The 22,662-nt window shown below is 36.8% G+C and overlaps 1 protein-coding gene and 1 pseudogene across 10 annotated transcripts in view; both read left to right on the forward strand.

Moving 5' to 3' along the window:
• The first annotated feature begins 6,370 nt into the window (after positions 1 to 6,370).
• Positions 6,371 to 22,662, forward strand: part of COL11A1 (collagen type XI alpha 1 chain) — a 218,684-nt gene continuing 202,392 nt past the window's right edge. For 8 of the 10 annotated variants that reach the window (XM_053891770.1, XM_053891789.1, XM_053891774.1 and 5 more), the window contains exon 1: positions 6,502 to 6,966. In XM_053891770.1, coding sequence (XP_053747745.1) covers positions 6,861 to 6,966 — 106 coding nt within the window. In that variant the 5' untranslated portion in view covers positions 6,502 to 6,860. Of the gene's footprint in view, positions 6,469 to 6,501; positions 6,967 to 22,662 lie in introns of those variants that run through there. The other 2 variants (XM_053891773.1, XM_053891781.1) reach the window with 2 other exon arrangements.
• LOC128772973 (superoxide dismutase [Mn], mitochondrial-like) lies at positions 13,942 to 14,753 on the forward strand (annotated as a pseudogene).

The raw sequence follows: 22,662 nt of genomic DNA on the forward strand, positions 1-22,662 counted from the left end.
AAACAGGATCTTTTGTGTTTTAAACAGAATTAAAGCACACGATTAAGGTAAGCATCAACAAAAGCATACAGAGTTCAATGAGAAGAGGAAACCAAGATGTTCAAGATACAACGTAGAATGAATGTGTGTAGTCTAGAAGTTAATGTGTAGTCTAGAAGGAAATATTTATCTAAGGCTTGAAATATCTTCTACCTGAAATTTTTAAAATTTTGGGTTAGAAGTTCTTAACTAATACTTAAAACTTTCAAGATGTTCCATGCATTTACAGAATATTGATGTAATTATGATATTTCTTCTTTTTAACATATTGAATGCTTTTATCTTTTCTCTTCTTGGAAAGTATAAAATGACTTAAGGTTAACGTCAGTAATGTTTCCTGTCTACAGAAGCATATACAGTTATAGAATGATTTTAAAATCCCAAAAGAAAGTGAAACTTGAAAGTTGGCATTGGGATAAACAGAACTTATCTTCATTTATCTTTAAGAACAGTTTTTTTATTTCTTAGAAATGTAGTCAAAGATATGTCTTTAATTAGATTTATAGATTTTTTAAGGCTATAAATAAGGTCAGTAACATTAACTTTCATTGTTTTAAGATTTGTAGTACTGGGAATTTTATTCATTTTAATGGTTAATCTATAAGAAAAATAATGTGCCTGCTACAAAATACAAAAATATGTGTATTATAGAAATGCATTATTTATAAAGAAAGAAGTAATAATGAGAGCAGAAGTTTGAAATAAAATGTTTTTCACACATTCTGTTTCTGTGTTCCTAGCTTGAACTTTGAGTATGCCTAGCCTCATCCTTAAAATGAAGTTATTAAAATTGCCACATTCCTACCTCATGAAGATTTTATGAAGACCAACAACAATGAAGTAAGAACTTTAAATAAAAAAGTTATTATAGTGACAAAGATGTTTTGCTCTTAAAAGCATAACTTCATATAAAATACTGCTTTTTTTGCAACCATTTAAATCAATATGTGATTTTCCCGTCTTTACAGATTACACTGTGAACACTTTTGAAATAGGATCTATTGTTTGTCCAGCATCTGAATGTGCAATAATTTGACCATACCAGTACTGGCAGAAAATGTAATATTGGGAGGGTTATTAAACACTAAGAATCTGCAAAACAAATTAAGTTGGAGTTATTCATCACAGATGTTTTAAAAATCAGATCTATTTTGATATTTAACCATATTCACCAGCCTTAAATCTTGTATTTGGCATTTGCTGTTGCATCAAGAGAATGTATAAGACTGTCATATAAAAATAAGAGAAATATTGTATATAATTCAGAAATCTGTTTTATTGAGTCTTCATTTTCCAAAGCACATGCATTTGGTTCCAAAATGAAATGAATTGGTACAAATGGTGGAGGCACAAAACAGATTACATATGGCTGTCTGGAAACAATAATCATTTTAAGTCAAAAATACTGACAAATGCCAGTGGGTAGATCACTCTGTGAAGACAGGGTAGAGGTGGAAGAAAGTAGTCTACTTATTTTAGAAAGCTCAATGATATATTTGGTCATTTTTGTTCCTTTTGTTATTTATACTATGAAATGATAACTGTTAAAAAAAACTATTTGTATGAGTAAATTCTTAAGAGGAAATAAACTCTTTTTTAAGAAAAATGTTTATTTATTTTGAGGGACAGGGAGAGAGAGAGAATCCCAAGCAGGCTCCATGCTGTCAGTGAGAAGCCCAAGGTGTAGCTCGATCTCAGGAACAGATCATGACCTGAGCCGAAATCTAGAGATGAAGGCTCAACCTACTGAGCCACCTAGGTGCCCCAGGAAATAATCCCTTTAAAGAAGTTAAAACTCTTACCTTCAGCAACCTTATTTTATTAGGAACAGCTAGTGTGAATCAAGATGATTACTATTCAAATGATAGTTGGGATGCCATATACATTGAAACGTCATCGGCATATATTATTGTTGTGATACTTACTTTGGCCATGATGCATGGTTCATGAAAATGTTTAAAGCCCATCTTCTCCTTCTACTGATAGAGATGTTGATGCTGTCCTGTACCACTTTGTAAAAAGTCATGTTATATTTTTGCTGACACACAGGAGCTTAGCAAATGCCAAATCTATTCTATAAAGAAGAAAAAAGATACAGAGAGTAAAAATATCTTGACAAAGGTCCAAAAAATATCCAAGTTTTTATCCTGAATCATTCATTTCTCATTCCTTTTCTATACTTTGGACAATTATGAAAAAGAACTATGATAACGAGTATAGCTAACTAAAAGATATTTTTAAGAGAGAACCACATGAATGTATGAGTCCATATTCTTTGCTTGTTGTGGGCTCATTACATTTTGTTTCTTTAGGTTATTTTAAACAGGATGGGTCTGTCATTTCTGAGCTGGCTCCTTCACCACTCCAACAGACCAAACTTTTCATCTGAAGATTCTGTTTTATCATGGAAATTGGGCTAAATTTGGATTTCTCTGAAGTTCTGTAAGTTGTTTCACAGGAAAGGTGCCAAAAAACACCCAGTCATCACTATGGGGTACTTGTGAGCTAGGATGGACTATGGAAATAAACTTTCCTGTCCTCTCCCCACCCCCACTTTCTGCAGTACAATGGCTCATCTGTGAGGTAAGAGGGACTAACACCATTTTTAAACAGAGCCTAATTTTTAACCACTCATGTATTAGAAAAACTGTAAAATAAATGTCAAACTGCTTAGTCATTTCTTTCTTAAAATAATTGACCTAAGTTCAAAAAAGGGCAAGAAAGACAAACCATTAGGCACAGTAAGAGAGGGATTATATTCAACAGCAATTTTCTTTTAAACATTTTAAGTATTTCTGATGTGTGCAAGAGTTTCCCACCCCCGTAATAATTTCTCATTCAATAAGTAAAATTCGATGCAATAGTTTTAGTTATAGTAAAATGTTTGGAGAAAATGTATATACATATACTAGGCACATATATATGCATATTTTATATATAATATTTATTACATACATCCATATCTGTGTTGTATGTAACAAAAATAGAATAAAACATAAGTATGAGAAAAGAGGAATGAATGCCAAATGATTTAAAAGATGATGCACATTTTCTGAAATCTTGCTATTTCATCTATTTCTTCTTTCCCCTAATTGTACCTGTAATGATTTAGGTCTTATTATATAGAGTCCTCTCTACCTCCAATACTTTATGACTATTTGTATTACCGGCATCCAGGTCTGGACAAGGTTTCTTCAGTCCAATTTGGTTACTGAGGTCTCCATAATTAAAACATTGGCTCTCAATCTGTATTTCTGGATTCCTAGATATTTGTGAAGATATTAAGGGAGATCTATGAACTTGTCACATTGTTTACTAAAGCTCTATGAACACTGAAGATTGTTTAGAAATTTTAAATTCCCCTAATCTGACTTCTCAGTTTTCAAATTATTATCCTAGTTTCTCTGAGAAGCCACCATGGCAAGTCAACCTAAAATACTGCTACAAAAGAAGTGACTAATTTTTTTAAAGTTTATTTATTTATTTTGAGAGAGAGTGAGAGAGTGTGTGCATATGCAAGTGGGGGAGGGACAGAGAGAGAGGGGGAGAGAGAATCCTGAGCAGACTCCATGCTGTAAGCAGAGCCTGACACGGGGCTTGATCTCAAGGATTTCAACTTTGTGAGATCATGATGACCTGAGCTGAAACTGAGAGTCAGATGCTTAATGGACTGAGCCAACCAACTGCCCCAAGAAGTGACTATTTTTTTTCTCTAAACTGTTTCCATCTTGTTGTTGAAGGCTTACAATCAGAACAAATTCTACAAAGCTGAACAAACATCTCCAAACATTGTTTTCTAATGTGGCAAGATAAGAAATGTCATATAGCTAATTGTGCTCCAAATTAAAGACCTAGGTCAGGAAAACTGTCGTATTCTGTTACATTCTGAATCTACGTATAAACAGCAAGGACCAGCTGAAAGGTGACCTAGGAAATGATGCCCCAGGAAGTTATCTGTTGAGAAGTTGAAGGTGGTAAGATATGTGTCTCCCGGCTTCCTTCTGTTCCCTTTGTTGCTTAGTGTTGTTCTTCCTTTTGTTGAATTTATCTCCTGTAAATCTATGAGCTGGCTCTTGGGAGGCTCTAGGTCTGGCAGCTGTCTACAGACTAGAGGAGTTAGACATAATTACCTACTCGTTACCATGAATATACTGTATTTCCTTCCAGAGGCATTAATTCAGACCCAGGTTATGCCTAGCTGGGCCTTGGCCAGAGGAATTTAGACCACAGAGTACAGAAAGCATAAAGTAGTAATAACTCTATTTACCCAAGACACTTTGCCTGAAAGGACCCTTTCACCCCAGTGAGAAGGCCTGAGATGTGACCAGAAGGTGGGGCTTACTAGACTGACTGCATCATTTCTCACCTTCTAGAACAGTATCAGCCCATGGAATTCTCAGTAAATCAGGGGAGCTATTAAGAAACAATTTGGAATACCATTCATACATGTTGCTGCAAGCACTGTAACTATCTATCTCTGGATATTGAGTTTATTTAGGATTCTGGCAGCCTCACAAATATGTGTTTCTAAACTTTGTATTAATTTTTCTCTTTCACATCTAGGAGAAAGCCTATAAAATAAGTTCATAAATATACAAAGTATTGAACAGAAAAATCATGTTTCAGAAAGTTTGGAAACTGAAAATGCAAACACATTTTTCATTTTCAGAAAATGAAGGATAATTAAGGTGGTAAATTGACCTATATTTCCATCATAAGGTTCTTAATTAGTAATTGTACTTTCCACATTTAAACACAATATGATATTCAATCATTTTATGAAATTGTATTAATAACTTGAGGTTGGATTCTGAAAAGCTAGTTGGTGATATTTCTCTGCAGCTCATATAAGTCATCCCAAACATTCTGCCAACAGCATTACTAATATAAAGTGAGGTTTTTATTTTTACCTGTTACCTAAGAGGTTAACTTCTTGATGTGGGAATGAATCTTTGTCACAGAAGGTGACAGTCATGTTGAAGGTACTTTTTAGTTGCCTCATTTTGTATGCCTCATGTATGTTGTTAATTCCATCTTGGGCCTCCACTAGTCTCTGAAGACCTTCCTTCCAACTTTTAAACCACATAAATGGATTGTCTGATTAATATGATGGATCAAGAGCTATATTTTGATAACTAACAGAAAACTAGTCTCCTAGAGATCGGTGGACATATGCACCTCATAAACTTAACTGAGAATTTAAGCACTGAAATGTCTTAAATACTCAGCATAGGTCTTGGTCAAAGCTCCCAGTCTTGGTCAACAAACAGGAAAATGTATCCATTCACTCAGCCCATCTCTACTGAGCGCCTAATGTATGCTGGCTACCTTGTTGGGCTCTGTTCCAGACAATTTTTGAAAGGCACATCTCAGGAAATATTAAGGAACAAAAAGGAGCCAACAGGAGGGAATAATTTAAACTTGGAAAAAATGACCAAGGAATCTATATTCCAGATTTAAGTGGGTTACTTTGAGGAAGAGTGAGTGGAAGGAATTTAGAAACCTGCCTCTTACTATTTTCACTGTGGAGTGACCATGTTGTCAGCTTCTGAGGCCCTTTACAGGCGCTGTGGGCCTAAATGCTTGGAGATCTCTTGTTAGATGCTTTCCTGGTCTTTTCTCCTCCGCCTTGCCCCCTCATCCGGGATCATGTCAGAATCAGCTGGAAAATGAAATTACTCACCCCCTCAATGTCAGCTCCCATACATCTTTCTCCTCCTGTTTCAGGGTACAGTTCAGCTCTTTAAGAGACGAGACTGAATGAAGCTAGTGCAGAATTTAAACATTTAAGAGAGAAACTTGTCAGTTTCAGATCTCCAAGGACAGCTTCCCTATAAGATCAAGTGTTTTGACCTTCTGGGTCCCTCCATCTCACCTTCATCCCTTCTAACTCTCAGTTTAAAGACACAAAAAATAAAATAAAATAAAAATAAAAATACTTTTCGGAGCGGGCAAAGCAATGTATCCTCCGGTTCCACGTCTGCTATAAGAAGCAGATTTTTGCACAAGGATAAGGTTACGGCTGCCAGCCCAGAACTCCAGCGGTGTGGCAAATCAGACGCTGGGCTCCTCCCCTCCCCCGCCGACGAACGAGAGGCTAACAGACGGGTGCAAGTAGACAAGTAGCTGTTTTTATTGAATACAGAAGCTCCTTGAAAACTCTGTGGGCTCCGGGGCTCTCCTGCAATTCCTTTCATTCCCAAAGTGCTGGAGCCAAGCACGCGTCCCGCGTAACTCCCTCCCATTTCTTCTCTGGGATTTGGGTAGGAGAGGAGGGAGGAGAGGCGACAGGAGATGGGGGGTGGTTGGTGGGCTGGGCTTGCCAGGAGTCCTGATTCTTGGGCTGGAGGAGAGGGGGGCGGGCTCGGGGCCGCCCGAGAGGCGTGTGATTGGGTCTGACCCTCAACCGGCTTGTCAGTTTCGCTCGGGGTAAGGGGGGCGCGGGAGGGGAGTGGGCGGAGGAGGGGGCTGCCCGGAGCCTCTCGTCCGGCCCACTGACGGCATGAAGCCTTTAGGGGCACGCAGTCCTCTCAGATTTTCGGTTGAAGCCCCTTATCTGCCTTCAGTCTGAAGGCAGGGCCCCGCGGAGGACGGATCGGAGGGTCCCGGCCGGCGGGGCCAACCGAGAGGGAGAGGAGGGGGCGAGACACAGGAAGGAGGCCAACCATCGAATTTTAAAGAAAAAGCCCTTTGACTTTTCCCCCCTCTCCCTCCTCAATGGCTGTGTAGCAAACATCCCCGACGATACCTGGGAAGGGACGAAGTTGGTCTGCAATCGCAATTTCGAGGGCTGAGTTCACGGTTGAGTGCGGGGCTCGGAGATGGAGCGGTGGTCCTCTAGGTGGAAAACGAAACGGTGGCTCTGGAATTTCACCATAACAACCCTCGCACTGACTTTCCTCTTCCAGGCTAGTGAGGTCAGAGGAGGTAAGAAAAAAGTGGTTTTGGGGAGGTGGGAGATTGCCGTAGGTCTTTGTCATTCTGTGCCCCTCCCCCTCTTCACCCTTCCTCCCCCGCCATTCCTCCCCCCACCCTCCCAAGCCCTACCCCCCCAAAAAAACAATTCTCCTAAATAAAATCCAGATTGTAGCTGCCACCAGGTTGAAGTGAAGGCTGGAGAGAGAGATGGATGTAGGCGGGACAGTAATGGGAGAAGAGGTAGCAGGAAAAAAGATCTGTCAGCACAGAGCCTGCTGAAATGCCCTTCACCACTTTCCAGCGTCTTTGAAAAGAGGAAAAATATTACCTTGAACACAAGGGCAGTTGTGCAGAGCTTTTGTTTGAGGACTAGTCCCTAGATTGCCCTTGGAACACATCTTCTGGTTTCTTCAGATTCTAACTAATGGAAGTATCTCTTTAAGGGTGAGCTGGAATATAGAGAAAGGGTATAAAATGAACCTTGATAAAGTTCTTTGTGTGGAACAAAGTGAGAAACAGGCTCTTTTACTTTTAGGGATGTAAGAGAAAGCAGAGGTGATGAATCTAGAAGACTGAGAACACCGTGTGTGTGTGTTGGTGGGTGGGTGGGTGTGGGTGTGGGTGTGGGTGTGTGTGGCGTTTTGGAGAGATTTTAAGTGGGAAAAAAATTGGCAGGTTGTAAAGAACGGGTTGAAGATGGGGGGAACACTTATCCCTGAATCTCAGTCCACTCCTCTCCACTTTGACCCCCACCTCGCGCCCCCCCCCCCCCCACTTCTTCTTGCAGGTTGGACTCGCAGTTCTCTTGGAGAATGATGAAACTCGCCAAGCAAATGGGGTGGGAGAGGAGGAACAGGGATTGGGAGGGAAGAGGAGGGGGCCTGAGATGGGGTGGGAGGGGAGAGGTAAGGAAAAGTTCCTACGTGGCACCACCAAATATTCAATGACCAGACCTGCTCGGAAGACTGCAGCCCTGTCAGTACCCAAGGAGGGAGAGCGACTTCACTCCTCCCCTCCGCCTCCTCCCTCCCCTTCCCCCGCCCTTTCCCGCAAAGGCATCTGGCTGGAGCGGTCCGTTAGGTGCTGTAGACACGACTGGCGGGCAAACGCCTTTGGAGTTAACAGAGCCCCAACAGCTTAGAGTAGAAAAGCAAGCTTTGTCAGGAGTGCACAGAGAAGTGGGGGGTAGGAAGAAGGGTGGCGAGGATTGGCCGAGGGAGAAAGAAGTTGTCAACCCCAAACGCGCAGGCTTTAGCAGAAACCTGAGTCTGGCCCTGGTAGATGCCAAGATCTGAGCTCTCCTTAATGGGAATTAGCGCTCCCGGAGGCCGAACTCTGGCACACTAGGTCTGTGTTCCTTCCCCAAGCTTAGTGGTGTTCACCTTCCTGAGTGGCAGGCTGTGGTTGATTATTCTTCTGCTTGACTTTAACTGGTAAATACAGCCAGAGCCTCCTTAGGACTGTGCTTAAATTTTGATACGAGTTATGCTAATTATTCTGATGCATTCATTTAAACATTTTTAAGGATAAATAGAGTCTTTGAGAGTGGAATCCATCAAAAGTTTGCTTTTTACCTTTGGTACCTGGTCACCAGCTGGGTTGGTCATTTCTGTTCGCTGTTCTGCCCTCTGCTGGTTTTATTTGGAATTTATTTGGAATTTATTTGGAATTTAGCATCTGCCTCAGCACATAGGCCTCTTAAAATCCTTTTGACTACAGTGATTCTGGAAAAGGACACTCGATTAAGAAAGAACAGATATACTCCTTCTTTTTAAACTGGTTACACACACATATGGACAAATGTACCATAATGGCAGCTCTGAATTTAAAAATATAGAAACCAAGAGTTTCTTCAATGAAGACAGATGAAATATAAACTCAGGAGACACCATTGTAGGCATTCAAGGATTATTTCACTGAAGATATTTCTGTCTTATTTTCCACATTTGGCCTTCCTTAAAGCTCTAAGGATATTAGAAAGATCAAATTTCTACACTTGGGTTGCATAAATTGGCTCTTTTCAATCTAGCTTCAGATGTGAAACACTTTTAAATAAACATTTCAGTTCCATGTCAAGTAAATGGTGGAAAAAGAACCTTTACTATTATTATAAGACCAAGTAATGTGAGAAATAGCAAAGTTTAAGGATCATGTGTTGTTTTTATTTGTCATTTCTGATGAAATGTCTCAAAAGTTACAAGAGTGTATAGTCATACTGTAAGATTTGGTATTTGTGTCATCAAGTTGCTAGGTGCTTACTACCTAGTGGGAAGCTACATATTTACAAATGTACTCTTGAAGGCATTTTGCCACTTAATAAACTTCATAAAGGAAGTAATAGTATCCTAATGTTTAAAAAGAAAACATTGGTCTGAATCATCACACAAGGGAAATATAAACCCAGTGTCCAGTTCTTATACTAGCCATCAGATTTGCAGTTGAAGTAACAATGAATATTATTTCATTCCAGTTTCTAAATAAAGGTATTATATGCTATAACTTATTGATGTCACTAAGATGAAATGGTGCGATTTGGTTGCTAAATCAAAAGGTAATTTAAAACAGCCTATTTTCATCTAAAATTTGCATTTCTTGGATTTAAAACATTAAAGCCTTAAAAATTTCTGGGTTGCCAATAAATTAGACTCTAAAGAAAGTATAGTTAGGATCCTAAAGCATCTACCTTACAAAGAATAGTTTTTGGAGTGAATGGATTAAAAGAAAATTTATAATCTCATACAGAATCATATTATTTTACTTTGCAAATCCAAACTTTCTAACTTGGTCATCTTTCACATGCTTATTAAAGATTTTTAGCATTTATTATGATTTAATATAAGAGTGTTATTTTTATAATATATTCACTTGCATCAACTTCAATTTTATGTCTCATATATTTTCCTGTGGTTGACATAAATGTTTTATCTCAGAAATTTATGGATTTCTTTATCAATTAGGCCATTGTTTATCATAGATAGGACCTGAGATTTACCTGGAATTTATAGTGACTATGCTGTGATTGTGTTAAGAGTGATGGTTTTAAGGGTTTAAAAAAGGGTTAAGCTATAATTGAATACTGAGAAAAATAGTATGTAATTGAATCATTTTCACTAATTAAAATGGTATTCAAACTTTGGTGGTTAAGCCAATACTGTGCCTTGCAAAAAGTTGATTAATTTTATAAAGGACTTTCAAAGCTATTTAACAATTGGTAGTGAGCTTTCCTGGAGTGTTTTGAGTGCCCAGGATCAGCAGGTGAAATGGTGCTGGCTTCCAGGGTATGTGCTAATCCAACTTTGTAAAGAGATCAAGTTTGCCACTGTGGCTACTTAATCAGAAATCAGTTAAAAGATCAGATATACTTCTGACAACACATGCAGTGCCTGCTAGGATTATTTATATTGTCTTTCCTCTTGTTTTTTAAATAAAAATTGACAAAGTCTATAATAGAGAAACAATAAAGAAAATTAGGTGTCTTATGAGAAGCATCTTCCTGCTTGTTTTACACAGATTAAGGGGCACATATATATTCAATTAAACATGGACACCATCACAAAATTGTCTATTAGTTTTGAAATTAAGTTTGTTAATCTCTTAAGTGACAATTTACTTCATAATAAACACCTGAGTCTCTACTTTATAAAAATTACTCTGTAAGAGGTATTTTCATATTTGTTAAGACAATTGTGAAGTGCAAATGAGAAATATATACACCTAGGTAGTATGATTGCTTACAATTTATTTAATTAATTTTTTGGGTTCTATGTTCACTTCAGGGTGAGTAACATAGAAGGAGCATATTATTCAAGTTAAGTTATCCCTAAAATATAGCAAGGCAAACATGAATCTCTTTTCAGATTTTTGGGTAGGATATCTGACCAAAAGAAACCCCCAATAACAAACAAAAAACTCCCTAAACTAAGTAGTCACCTTTCTTTTCTAGAAATTTGCTTTTTTTCTGAAAAAACTCTCTTCACTCTGCTTAATTTATTGAAGCATTGTGTATTTACTGATAATGAATGAACTCAAATCAAGCTTGGTTGAGAGTGTGTCATAAAAAGATGAATTTTTCAAGGGAAGAAAAGGTGTTTAGATAAGATTTTTTAAAAGAGAATGCTAGAGATAGACATTGCTGTAGAGATTGTTTCTCTTTACTCCCTTCTTGCTTTACTAATGAGGAAACTAAATCATAGAAAAGTTATTAGCTGAATGCTCTTTCTCATAAAAAATAAAAAAAACCATTTTATAATATTCAGTGTTTTTCTAAGTAGAGTGAAGGTCAGCAATAGTGACAAAAATATCTCAAAATAACAGTGATCTGAGACTTTATGGAACGACCAAATATTGCTTAAACGAACATATTGGAGTTTAGATTTAGTGAGAAGGTGGATTCAATTAAAGAAATTGAAGAAAATCAGATAGGAAATTGAGTTATAGAATGCATTTAAAAATTTCTCAGTTTCTTAAGTTTGGAGGAAGGTAATTTTTGATAATTTGTATTGTTAATATACCTGATTATGTGATTCTGTAAGATTATTGGTATCAGAGTAGAAAGCATAATAGTTTGTAAAATATCTTTCGTGTACGTTCGTTGCTGGATTAGGAATGTGAGTTTTTTATCCACTCTAAAGTTGTTAATGGAGGACCAGGCATTTCAAATAATATATTTAATAATATATCTCTATATTTATTGCAAATACTGTCAAATTTCTGTGTCTTTCAAGTTTCTTATAGATTGGCTGTATTACATATTATGTATATATATTATATATATATTATGTATATATTATATATAAATATATATATATAGGGTTTTATTACTAAATCAGATAATGAATTGATTATTACTTGCTATGACTTGCTTGTATAATAATCTTTTTCTGAACAAGTGGCAAACATTGGGGAAAAATAGGAGAGCACTTACTAGTGCAAATTCTAATTAATTTTCCTTTTGGATTGTTAAACCATCTGAGACTACGTAAACAACTTATATCTCATGAATAAATGGACAGTTAATCTACAGAGAAGCAGACACTCTTAAAAGGTTGCCACAATATTTGTTGTGCTGGCAACAATAATGGTAGGGCTAGCTTTTCCATCAAATAAAGAGTTTTCCTATCTTTAGGGAAAAAGCAGTACATGTCCTTAGCGTCCTGAAGAAGATACTGTGGAAGCTAAATATTTATATTCATGATCAACTCTAACAATTTTTATGAATACAGGGTTCTTATAAGTACTGAGCTCTCCCCATCACTTTATATCATTTTTAATGATTATACTTAGGTATTCAAAAGCCAGAATTCTATTGTATCCTAAACATACTTTTCTTTTCCTCCTACCTTTGGAGAAATAATTAGAGGCAGTTGGTGTAATCATTAGGAATTCAAGGCAACTGCAGAGTGGGGGCTGAGAGCTGATCCTCATTTCTGCTTTTTCTCCTCCACTTCCCTCATTTGATACTGGGGAAATGTGACCTGAGTTGGGAGTGGTGAGAGGAAACCAAACTTTGTTTTAGACCATTGAAGTTTTGTCCCTTAGCAAAGAAGAAAGAGAGGTATACACAGATGGTATAAAAAAGTTGCAGTGTTCCCTAAATTCTCTCACTTTAAATGTAGATTTCAGTGTAGCTTTTGGTATACTATAATGACTTTCCAAAATTTGGACTTTCTTCTTCCAACATCTCTTGCAGTTTAATTCAGAACATAAAGTTTTAGTTTTTTTCATAAAGTTTAGTTTTAGCCTTCTTTATTATAATGCGTCTGACATATGTATTTCTTTTTCTTGCAAAACCCTAATGTGATTTTATTTTTATAGGCTTTTCCCCCCTATTTTCCGTTGTCTCCAAACTCAACCTGAATAATACTAGCCGGTAAAGATGAAAGTTGATTTTAAAGTGATTTAGCGAGTAGTATCTATCGGTTGCAGTCTTTGGCCTACTACTGACTTGGCTAGTGGTTCTTTAGACATTGGCTGATCACCAGACCTACTGTTATCTGGTAAAATAAACTCTTTGCTTGCTGCGCATGGAATTAGAGACAGTGCTATTAATTTAGGAGAAAGAACTCAGAGAAAAGAAAGGTTATCATATTTCAGAGTAAGAGACCAGCTTAAATACGACTTGACAATTGAGAACTAAAACAAACCTGTGTAAAAGTGCTTTAGCACAATCAACTTTTACAATCCCTTCAAACCTTCTTTTTTTCCTTAAAAAGCATTTCTTTCTTATTTTAAACAAATTTAATTGCTCTTGAATGGCCCTGTACTGTACAGGCAAATGAAGGTCCCTATTCATAGAACTTGAGCGCATAGAGTGTCAGTGGAAGCTTCCTTCCTCTGTCTGACTGGTAAACTGGCATCCGGGCTTACAGGCGTGAACCTTCCACTGTGTGAGGTGGTTGGCTTTCCTTCCTCACTCAGCTGTTCACAAACAACTTCCCAAAGGATGACTGCCAGAAAGAGCAGTGGTTGCAATTCCTGACAAAGCTAATAAGAAACTCTAAAGCACTTTTGCACTTCATGCTCTTAGCTCTGAAGAGAAAGAAGAGCCGTGTGTATTCAAGTGGTATTTTCTCTGACCTCTCTCATTGAGTCTGACAGTGGTGCACAACCTATGAGCTGTCACTCTTCTTTTTGAATGCTGATGAGTCTTCAAAATATTTCACTGGTTTTGAAGATAAATGTGTTGTCCAAATGGTTTGGCATGATATAGAGCGCCCTTCACGATGGGACCCCTCTGTACGTCCAGGCTCATGAATAGCCATTTCCCACCTGCCACAAACCTGCCCCCATTTACCCTGCACTTCAGCCATCTTAAATCTCTTGCCTTTATTCTCCTCTGGCTTAGAATGTGCTATTCTCCTTCCCTGGAATATCTGTTCTTTTCTCCTCCACCTAGCAAATGTCTTCTACTTCAAGATTTAGATCAGATTTGATATCTCCACGTAACACTAAATGCATGCTTATTACATACCAGGTCCTGTTGTCAGTACATTTCATATAGAATCTCATTTCTTTTTGATAATTGCCCTGGAAGTAAGCTAATATTAAAATATCCATTTTATCCATGAAGGAACTGAAAAACAGAGAAGTTAATTATCGTGCCGGATGTCACACAGCTCCTATGTGATAGACCCAGGATGTGAACCTAGACAGTCTTGCTCCAGAGCCCGTGCTTTTTTTTTGATCATTTGTCCATGCTTACTTCATGGTGTGTTCTAATGTTTGCACACAGCATCCCTGACTTATGGTTATAGTGCCCAGGGGCCTAATATTAATGCACAAAATCATGCAGCTGCACGACAGTAAGCGTCATGGCAATTGTGTGCATAATTTGCCACCAAGGAGGAATATAAAGAGGATTTGGCATAAAGTGATGTTATAATTCAGGTAGCTCTTCAGCCTGCATTAAAGTTCAGTGGTGGAGGCCATACCACTCTTTCAAGAATAAACCTAAGCCCTAATGATGGTGGAGAACAAAAAGGGCTGTTGCTGGAAACCAGCAAATGTTACTTTGCTTCCTTTGACTTATTTAAGGAGAAGTTGACAGCTGTGTCTGTTAGCATTCAAGGTTCAGATTGTGGTTGGCTTGGTTTCATTAAGTAATAAGGACACTTACAAATTGCTTCCTCACAAGGAACAACAGGTCTTATTCCACATATATGGTAGTATACGTGGACACACGTATATGGTAGTATGCTTATTACCTTCACTATACAAGTGTCAGATCTGATTATCTAAAAGCTGTTTGGAGTGTAATCGACTGGAAGAATGTAACTAAAAGATACATAATTTGCAAAAGAAGGTCATTATTTTAAAAATTACTCATTTATATGTTAGCCTTCTGTAAGGAGTTGCTGAGGGGTAATGACTATGATTTAGTTTTATTTCTGTCCCCAGTGTCTGCCAAGATGCCAGAATGCACAGTATGTAATATTGTCACTATTTAGATTATTAATTATCTTTCTTACATTGCCCAGTGGACTGGAACAAGGTTAAATCTAGTTAAATTACAGTGGTGTGAAGTGACTTCCTCATGTCGTGTCAGCAGTAATTAGATCTTCTCTTTCTTTACTTCTCTGTAAGTCAAAGACTTGGGATGTCTCTCTAGCTTTCCTTATTTGAAGAACACTTTTCCACATTCTTTCCAAGGTTGCTTCTACATATTTGAAGTTACTGATTCACTAGAATACCTCTAAAATTGTAGTTTCCTTTCTGATAGAAACACCATATGAAGTGGTACTGTTGCTTTGACATCAATGTAAATCATCATTTCACTGTTTGCTGGTGAACAAAACAGTTTAATCCAAGAGTGGTATCAATCTGTTAAGGTAATAATTGGGAAAATTCTTGTCATATGTTTATTTTGAAACTTTTATCTCGGTTTTGTATGCTATTAGGAATTTCTGATTTTGCTTAGTAACTATTGTAAAGAATAGCCTATTTATTTATTGCTTCATGATTATTTTAGTTCACTCATTCTTCAGGTTAGAAAGTAATTTGCATATTATGCATGTATTATAATTATTATATTATGTGTATCATCTTTAAGCAAGGAGTATATAAAGTTTCAAGTGCCTAGTAAGATTAATAGTGGTTACATCTATTTGGATACAATAGATTTTGGATAATTTGGAAGAATATTATATATTTTTTGTATTCTGTTCTTATCCATTCCATAGTCCTAAAATCATTAGGATAGGTGTCTTTGTCTATTTTATTTAGTGTGTCCCAAGCACACAGAACAGAGCCTGTCACAGTTAGCATCTGATAAATCTTTGTTGAATGAAGTGAAAAGTGTTGGTCAGGCTCTAATGAATTGCTCTTTAATAGCCTAACTAACAACCTGAGATAGATATACATAAGGTTATATATATTAATTATTGCCAGTGTCTACAAAAGTATATTGAACAGATTAGTGCTGATATTGTTGTGGTTTCCTGAAAATGTCAGTCTCTGTTTTGCCTCCAAGCAAGCTATGATTTCCACCTTACATACTCTCCCAGACTGCTTACCATTGCTTTTTGCTTAGGATTTAGAAATTATCTCTTAAAGAAATAACTCTCCTCCACCATGCAGACTGAGGTAGTTGGCCTTGCAAAGCATCCTAAAGCATGCTACACCATTACACTTACTCCAAAGTTGAATGCTAATCACGGAATATTTTTGATGATAAAATGAAAACAGGGAATGAATCTTTTTCATCTATGTAAGAAACTCTGGCTTCTAGCATTAAACCTGGAGCATAATAGATGGCCAATAAATGTTTATCATATGAATTAATGACCTCACAAGCAAGGGATTTTACTAAAGTCAAGAAGACAGGGCTTGATAATCACAATCACTTGTAGTCCCATCCCTGTGGATTTTGATTTATTTTGTATGGATTCCAAACATAGGTGTTTTATAAAGCTCCACAGATAATTTTGATGCACATCCAAGGGCTTATGGATCTTCTGTAACAAGAAATTAAATACACACAAAAATGGGAATGTGTCTGGCTTGTATAACAGGGTACTGGAAGTCAAGTAAAAGGTTATCTATCTGCTATGTACAGATCATTTGATAAATATTCAATTACCCAACAATAATGACTCTGCAAAAACTGATTTGATAGATCAGCTAATTGTAATATAGATAATGCTTTTTTCTAATCCTCCTCTCCATAGCATGTAATAAACTAAATACTAGCAAATATTGCTTTTCTCAACATTAAAGTCAAATGCTTGTATTGAAACTTTTATTTTAGTTTTATAATAAACATTTTAATCAGTTTGGCCACTGTAAATCAGAAATGCCAAACTTTTTAAGTATCACCCTCTCAGCTGGCATTTCTTCTTTCCTTTGCCATCCTCAGAGTTGTATATTATTTCTGCTTTCAATTTTCATAGAAGCTTTTTATGATACAAGAAAGTTCAGGGTTAAGGTGTTCAATAACCGTGAAAATTAAATGACTCCTATGTGCAATCAGTGTTAAGTGCCCTGACTACAAGGATAGCATGCCAGTGTCTATTCTCATGGGGCGTGTGTGTTATCAGGAGAGTGCTGTGGTTAGGACAATGGACTAGGGCCACATAACAGAAGACCGTATGGATAGATTTTTCTGCATAGCACAGAATCATGTGACTAATTAAAAAAATACAAGGAGGTGGCTAAGTTGGCAAAGCCAGTATATACTTTGATATTTATCAATATTAGCTGGTTCCACTTGGCTGCAACCAGTGGGTCTTCTGACAACCTGAGAACTGGGGCCTTGATGCTATTTCTGGAATAGCCAGCTCACTGTAAAGTCACCTGAAGTTCTCCAAGATAATTAGTACAGTCACACTTGATACAGAGTTATGGCCATTATGAACTTGAAAGATATATGAATGAATTATCTTCCTATTTTATAAGGGGATACATTAAACAAAATGTGTGTACATATTTAGAAAATTTGTTAAAAGACAAAGATGAGCCTGACATTTTTAAACCTTAAATGTGATCATTCTTGTTATTATCCAAATTATAGCATGTTTTAGGACATAAATTATAAGTAGTTTTTTGTTGTTGTTGGTGTTGTTGTCTTTGAGGATTCATATATTGGACCAAGATCTCTATTTAGATTGAGAGGATAAGATATTTAATATAAGCATTCAAAACAATTTTTAATGTTTATTTACTTTTGAGAGACAGAGAGAGTTAGACCATGAGTAGGGGAGGAGCAGAGAGAGAGGGGGACACAGAATCTGAAGCAGGCTCCAGGCTCTGAACTGTTAGCACAGGGCCCGACATGGGGCTCGAACTCATGGACTGCAAGATCATGACCTGAGCTGAAGTTCGATGCTTAACCAACTGAGCCACCCAAGTGCCCCTATTATAAGCATTTTTTAAGTCATAATGATTTCTTTCACAGAAAGTTATATCAAATAGAGTTTTAAAATAAGTGTCATTTCAGCTCAGAGCCTGGAGCCTGCTTCCGATTCTGTGTCTCCCTCTCTCTGACCCTCCCCCGTTCATACTCTGTCCTCTCTCTGTCTCAAAAATAAATAAACGTTAAAAAAATTAAAAAAAAATAAAATAAGTGTCATTAATTAATTACAGTTTAAATAAAGTTAATAGGCTGTCACCCCCAAAGTTTTATTTCTACCCCAGATATTTTCCCTAAATTCTAGACTCATATACCCAACTGCCTATTTAGCCATTTCCAGTGGAATGTATTAAGTCATCTCAAAATTAGCATGCCCCAAACTGAATTGCAGAACTCCTGAAACCCATTCCTCTCACCATCTTTCCCACGTTAGCTAATGGCAAAACAATCAGTCATGATGTTCAAACTAAAATGCTTGAGTAGCTTTGACTCTTGTTCTCTCCTACTCCAGTATCCAACCCATCAGCAACCCTGTCTGCTATCTTTTCAGAGTATATCCAGCATCTGACCCAGTACTTCATCTCTCAGTCCAAAACAGCAAAATTGACAAAATTTTACACCTCGAGAGTGGCAAGTTGCTTCCTGTCTGCTCTCTACACAGTTTGTTCCACTGTAGTGCCCTCTGTGGTCGGTTCTCAACACAACAGCCACAGTGGTCTGGAAAATGAACTCATTCAGGTTATTCCTCTCTTCCCCTTAACTTCCAGTCGGTTTCCATCTTAACTTGGAATAAAATCTAAACTCCGTGAACATCCCCAGGACCGATACAACCTGCCTCCAACCTGCTTCACCCTTACTTCTCTGACTGCTTTTATTTTCTTTGCTGAAGACATAATTGTCTCCTTGCATTTCCTCCAACTCCTCCCATTTGGGGCAACTCCTACATCAGGTTCTTTGTACTTGTTATTCCTTTTGCTTAGAATGCTCTTCTGTCAAAATATCAGGACAGAGGAGCCTCTTTGGCCTTGCTAGACTTTGCTCAGACATCATCTAATTGAGGCCTTTCTACCTTTCTTACTTGATATTAACATCCATGCCTCCTCAACCTTCATTTACCGATTTATTTTTCTCATATGAGTCTATTTGTCATTTATAAAAAGTAATGACTTATTTAAATTAAAGGTAGAGATTTTATTTTAAGACCCTATACAAAATGTAGAATTAGTTATTTTTGGAGTATAAGGAGTACAAATGTTGTCTTAAAGTGTTTGGGTAGCATCTAAGCCATTCTTATCCAAATAATTTCCATAGTTTTTTATTTTATTTTACATATTTTTAGACATAGTCAATGTGACACTTCAATTCCACTTGGTAGGGGCTCCTGGGTGGCTCAGTCAGTTGAGTGGCTGACTCTTGATTTCTGCTTAGGTCATGATCCCAGGATCATGGGATCAAGCATGTTGTTGGGTTCTGTGCTGAGCGTGGTGGCTGCTTAGGATTCTCTCTCTCTCTCCCTCTCTCTTTGTCTCTCTCTCTCTCTCTCTCTCTCTCTCTCTCTCTTCCTCTCCACTCCTCTCCCCTGCTCATGCACACACTATCTCTCTCAAATAAAAGAAAAAATTAAAATTAAAAAAATCCGCTTGGTAAATCATTTTACTTATTTGATGGACACCATGCACATTGATCCAGTTGTTTTAAGAGACTATAATTGCATCAAATGGTAATGGAAGTTTGTATTTTGTTTCCCTGGTTTAACAGAGCAATAATGTGGGACTTGTGGTTACTTAGAAAGTAGATGGGTGATATTTGCAGGTGAAGACCTAAAAGACACTACATATAAATATATTAAATGTTGTTAAGGAAATGCACATACATTCTGTTATTCAAAGCAAATTTATTTGTTATTTCGAATCAGTGCTAAATCGAGGCTAGGATCCTGCGATTTATGCATTTCTTTCAACCACCGAGTAGGCCAGAATTAGAATGAACAGTCCATAGTGGGATGTGGGTACAATGGATTGTGATGGGAGTCACACTTTTTCCATTACTTCTTCTTCAGAATATTTCACTATGTATTTCTTTTACCCTGGCCTATCCAATTTCGAATTTCACTGTGTAACTGATTTTTTAAGCTGGTATTTTCGTGAGATTGTAAGGAAGTACATTTACATTTGATTTTTGGGTTTCTGTTTTCTGAAATGGTATTACCATTAGTCTTTTTAGGTGCCTGGTTTTGATGAAATTAACTTCAAAATTCCTAAAACTACAGGCTACTCTTTTATATGTGTCTTTGTTCATGTCATTATCAATTTAATGTTATTCCTTGTTTGAATAGCAATGATACAGTTTTTCCAAGAAGCCCAACAAAAACTTGAGCCTTGAGATACTTATATTAATTTTATTCATTTTTTTTTCTGTAGGGATATATACTCTCTCTAAATATAGGTTTAAAATGACAAAACATTTAAGTTTATTATAGAATCTCTTGGGGATAAAAGGAACTCTAAACACTTCCCATACCCAGGCATATTTAAGTGTAAGCTCTACAACCAAAATCTTAGAAGCTTACAATTTATTAATGTATTCAAACAGTTACTTATCCCATTTTATAGTACAAATATTATATTATAGAATACAGAAAAAAAAATCTGATCATTTCAGGTACAAAGACCTATGTTGGGACATAGGAAATTTATGTAATTTCTGTTGACATTATTTGTGCCACATAGTCACTTAAAGATGAACTTCCAAACCTATGTTTTTTAATATGGGAAAATTTAGGTCAATATGTTTTATTTTCTAATACTTCATGTTTGTTTGCAATACAATGTTGGTATGTAGCGTATATGTGTTGATATAAATGTAGAAATAGTATCAGAAGACAGACATTAAAATATTAGTTTTTGAAACTTTTTTAAACCTGTGTAATTATTTTATTTATTTTTTTAATTTAAATTTTAGTTAACAAAACTTTTACTAAATAACTCACATCACAGTTGCTGTATTTAACTTACAGTTCTGCAATACAAAAAGAAATTATTGAAAGGGGAAAATGCCAATGATAGTGTATTAATGTCTGTTTATGCTATAGAATAATAATGGAAATGTGAACATGAAAATACAGATTCAAACTCATTTGATTGCATAAGCTGTCAGGGAACTTCCTGGATGATATCTGATGGACCTTTAGAGTTGGAAACCTGTTCAGTCTTCTATTCTTTTGTAAGTAGATTTCCCAAAGTGGTCAGGAGAAATGGATAGCAGGAATCAAGAGAATTCTAACTCTGGGGAAACATGGGTGGTGCTCACATGAACTATAAAAGATGTTGAAAAAAGTTGAAAATTTAAGGACATAGTGCTTTTAGATATTATTTTTTATTTTTATTATTTATTTATTTTATATTTTTAAATACTTTTTAAAATTTTTTTACTAGTTTGTTTATTTATTTATTTATTTATTTATTTATTTATTTATTTTTAAATTTACATCCAAATTAGTTACTATATGGTGCAACAATGATTTCAGGAGTAGATTCCTTAGTGCCCCTTACCCGTTTAGCCCATCCACCCTCCCACAGCTCCTCCAGCAACCCTCAGTTTGTTCTCCATATTTATGAGTTTCTTCTGTTTTTTCCCCCTCCCTGTTTTTATATTATTTTTGTTTCCCTTTCCTTATGTTCATCTGTTTTGTCTCTTAAACTCCTCACATGATTGAAGTAATATGATTTTTATCTTTCTCTGACTAATTTCACTTAACATAATACCCTCCAGTTCCATCCTTGGAGTTGCAAATGGCAAGATTTCATTCTTTCTGATTGCTGAGTAATACTCCATTGTATATATATATACCACATCTTCTTTATCCATTCATCCATTCGATGGACATTTGGGCTCTTTCCATACTTTGGCTACTGTTGATAGTGCTGCTATAAACAGGGGGGTGCATGTGTCCCTTCGAAACAGCATACCTGTATCCCTTGGATAAATACCTACTAGTGCAATTGTTGGGTCGTAGGGTAGTTCTATTTTTAGTTTTTTGAGGAAGCTTCATACTCTTTTCCAGAGTGGCTGCACCAGCTTGCATTCCCACCAGCAATGCAAAAGAGATCCTCTTTCTCTGCATCCTTTCCAACATCTGTTGTTGCCTTAGTTGTTAATGTTAGTCATTCTGACAGGTATAAGGTGGTATCTCATTGTGGTTTTGATTTGCATTTGCCTGATGATGAGTGATGTTGAGCATTATTTCATGTGTCAGTTGGCCATCTGGATGTCTTCTTTGGAGAAGTGTCTATTCATGTCTTTTGCCCATTTCTTCACTGGATTTTTTGTTTTTTGGATGTTGAGTTTGATAGGTTTTTTATAGATTTTGGATACTAACCCTTTATCTGATATGTCATTTGCAAATATCTTCTCCCATTCTGTGGGTTGCCTTTTAGTTTTGCTGATTGTTTCCTTCGCTGTGCAGAAGCTTTTTATTTTGATGAGGTCCCAATAGTTCATTTTTGCTTTTGTTTCCCTTGCCCCCGGAGATATGTTGAGTAAGAAGTTTCTGTGGCCAAGATCAAACAGGTTTTTGCCTGCTTTCTCCTCAAGGATTTTGATGGCTTCCTGTCTTACATTTAGGTCTTTCATCCATTTTTAGTTTTTGTGCAAGGTTCAAGAAAGTTGTCCAGGTTCATTCTTCCGCATGTCTCTGTCCAGTTTTCCCAGCACCACTTGCTGAAGAGACTGTCTTTATTCCATTGGATATTCTTTCCTGCTTTGTCAGAAATTAGCTGCCCATACTTTTGTGGGTCAATTTCTGGGTTCTCTACTCTGTTCCATTGATCTGAATGTTCATGTGCCAGTACCATACTGTT

Source organism: Panthera pardus, unplaced genomic scaffold (assembly GCF_024362965.1).
Source record: "Panthera pardus isolate Hobbes unplaced genomic scaffold, ASM2436296v1 HiC_scaffold_11, whole genome shotgun sequence".
Taxonomy (NCBI): domain Eukaryota; kingdom Metazoa; phylum Chordata; class Mammalia; order Carnivora; family Felidae; genus Panthera; species Panthera pardus.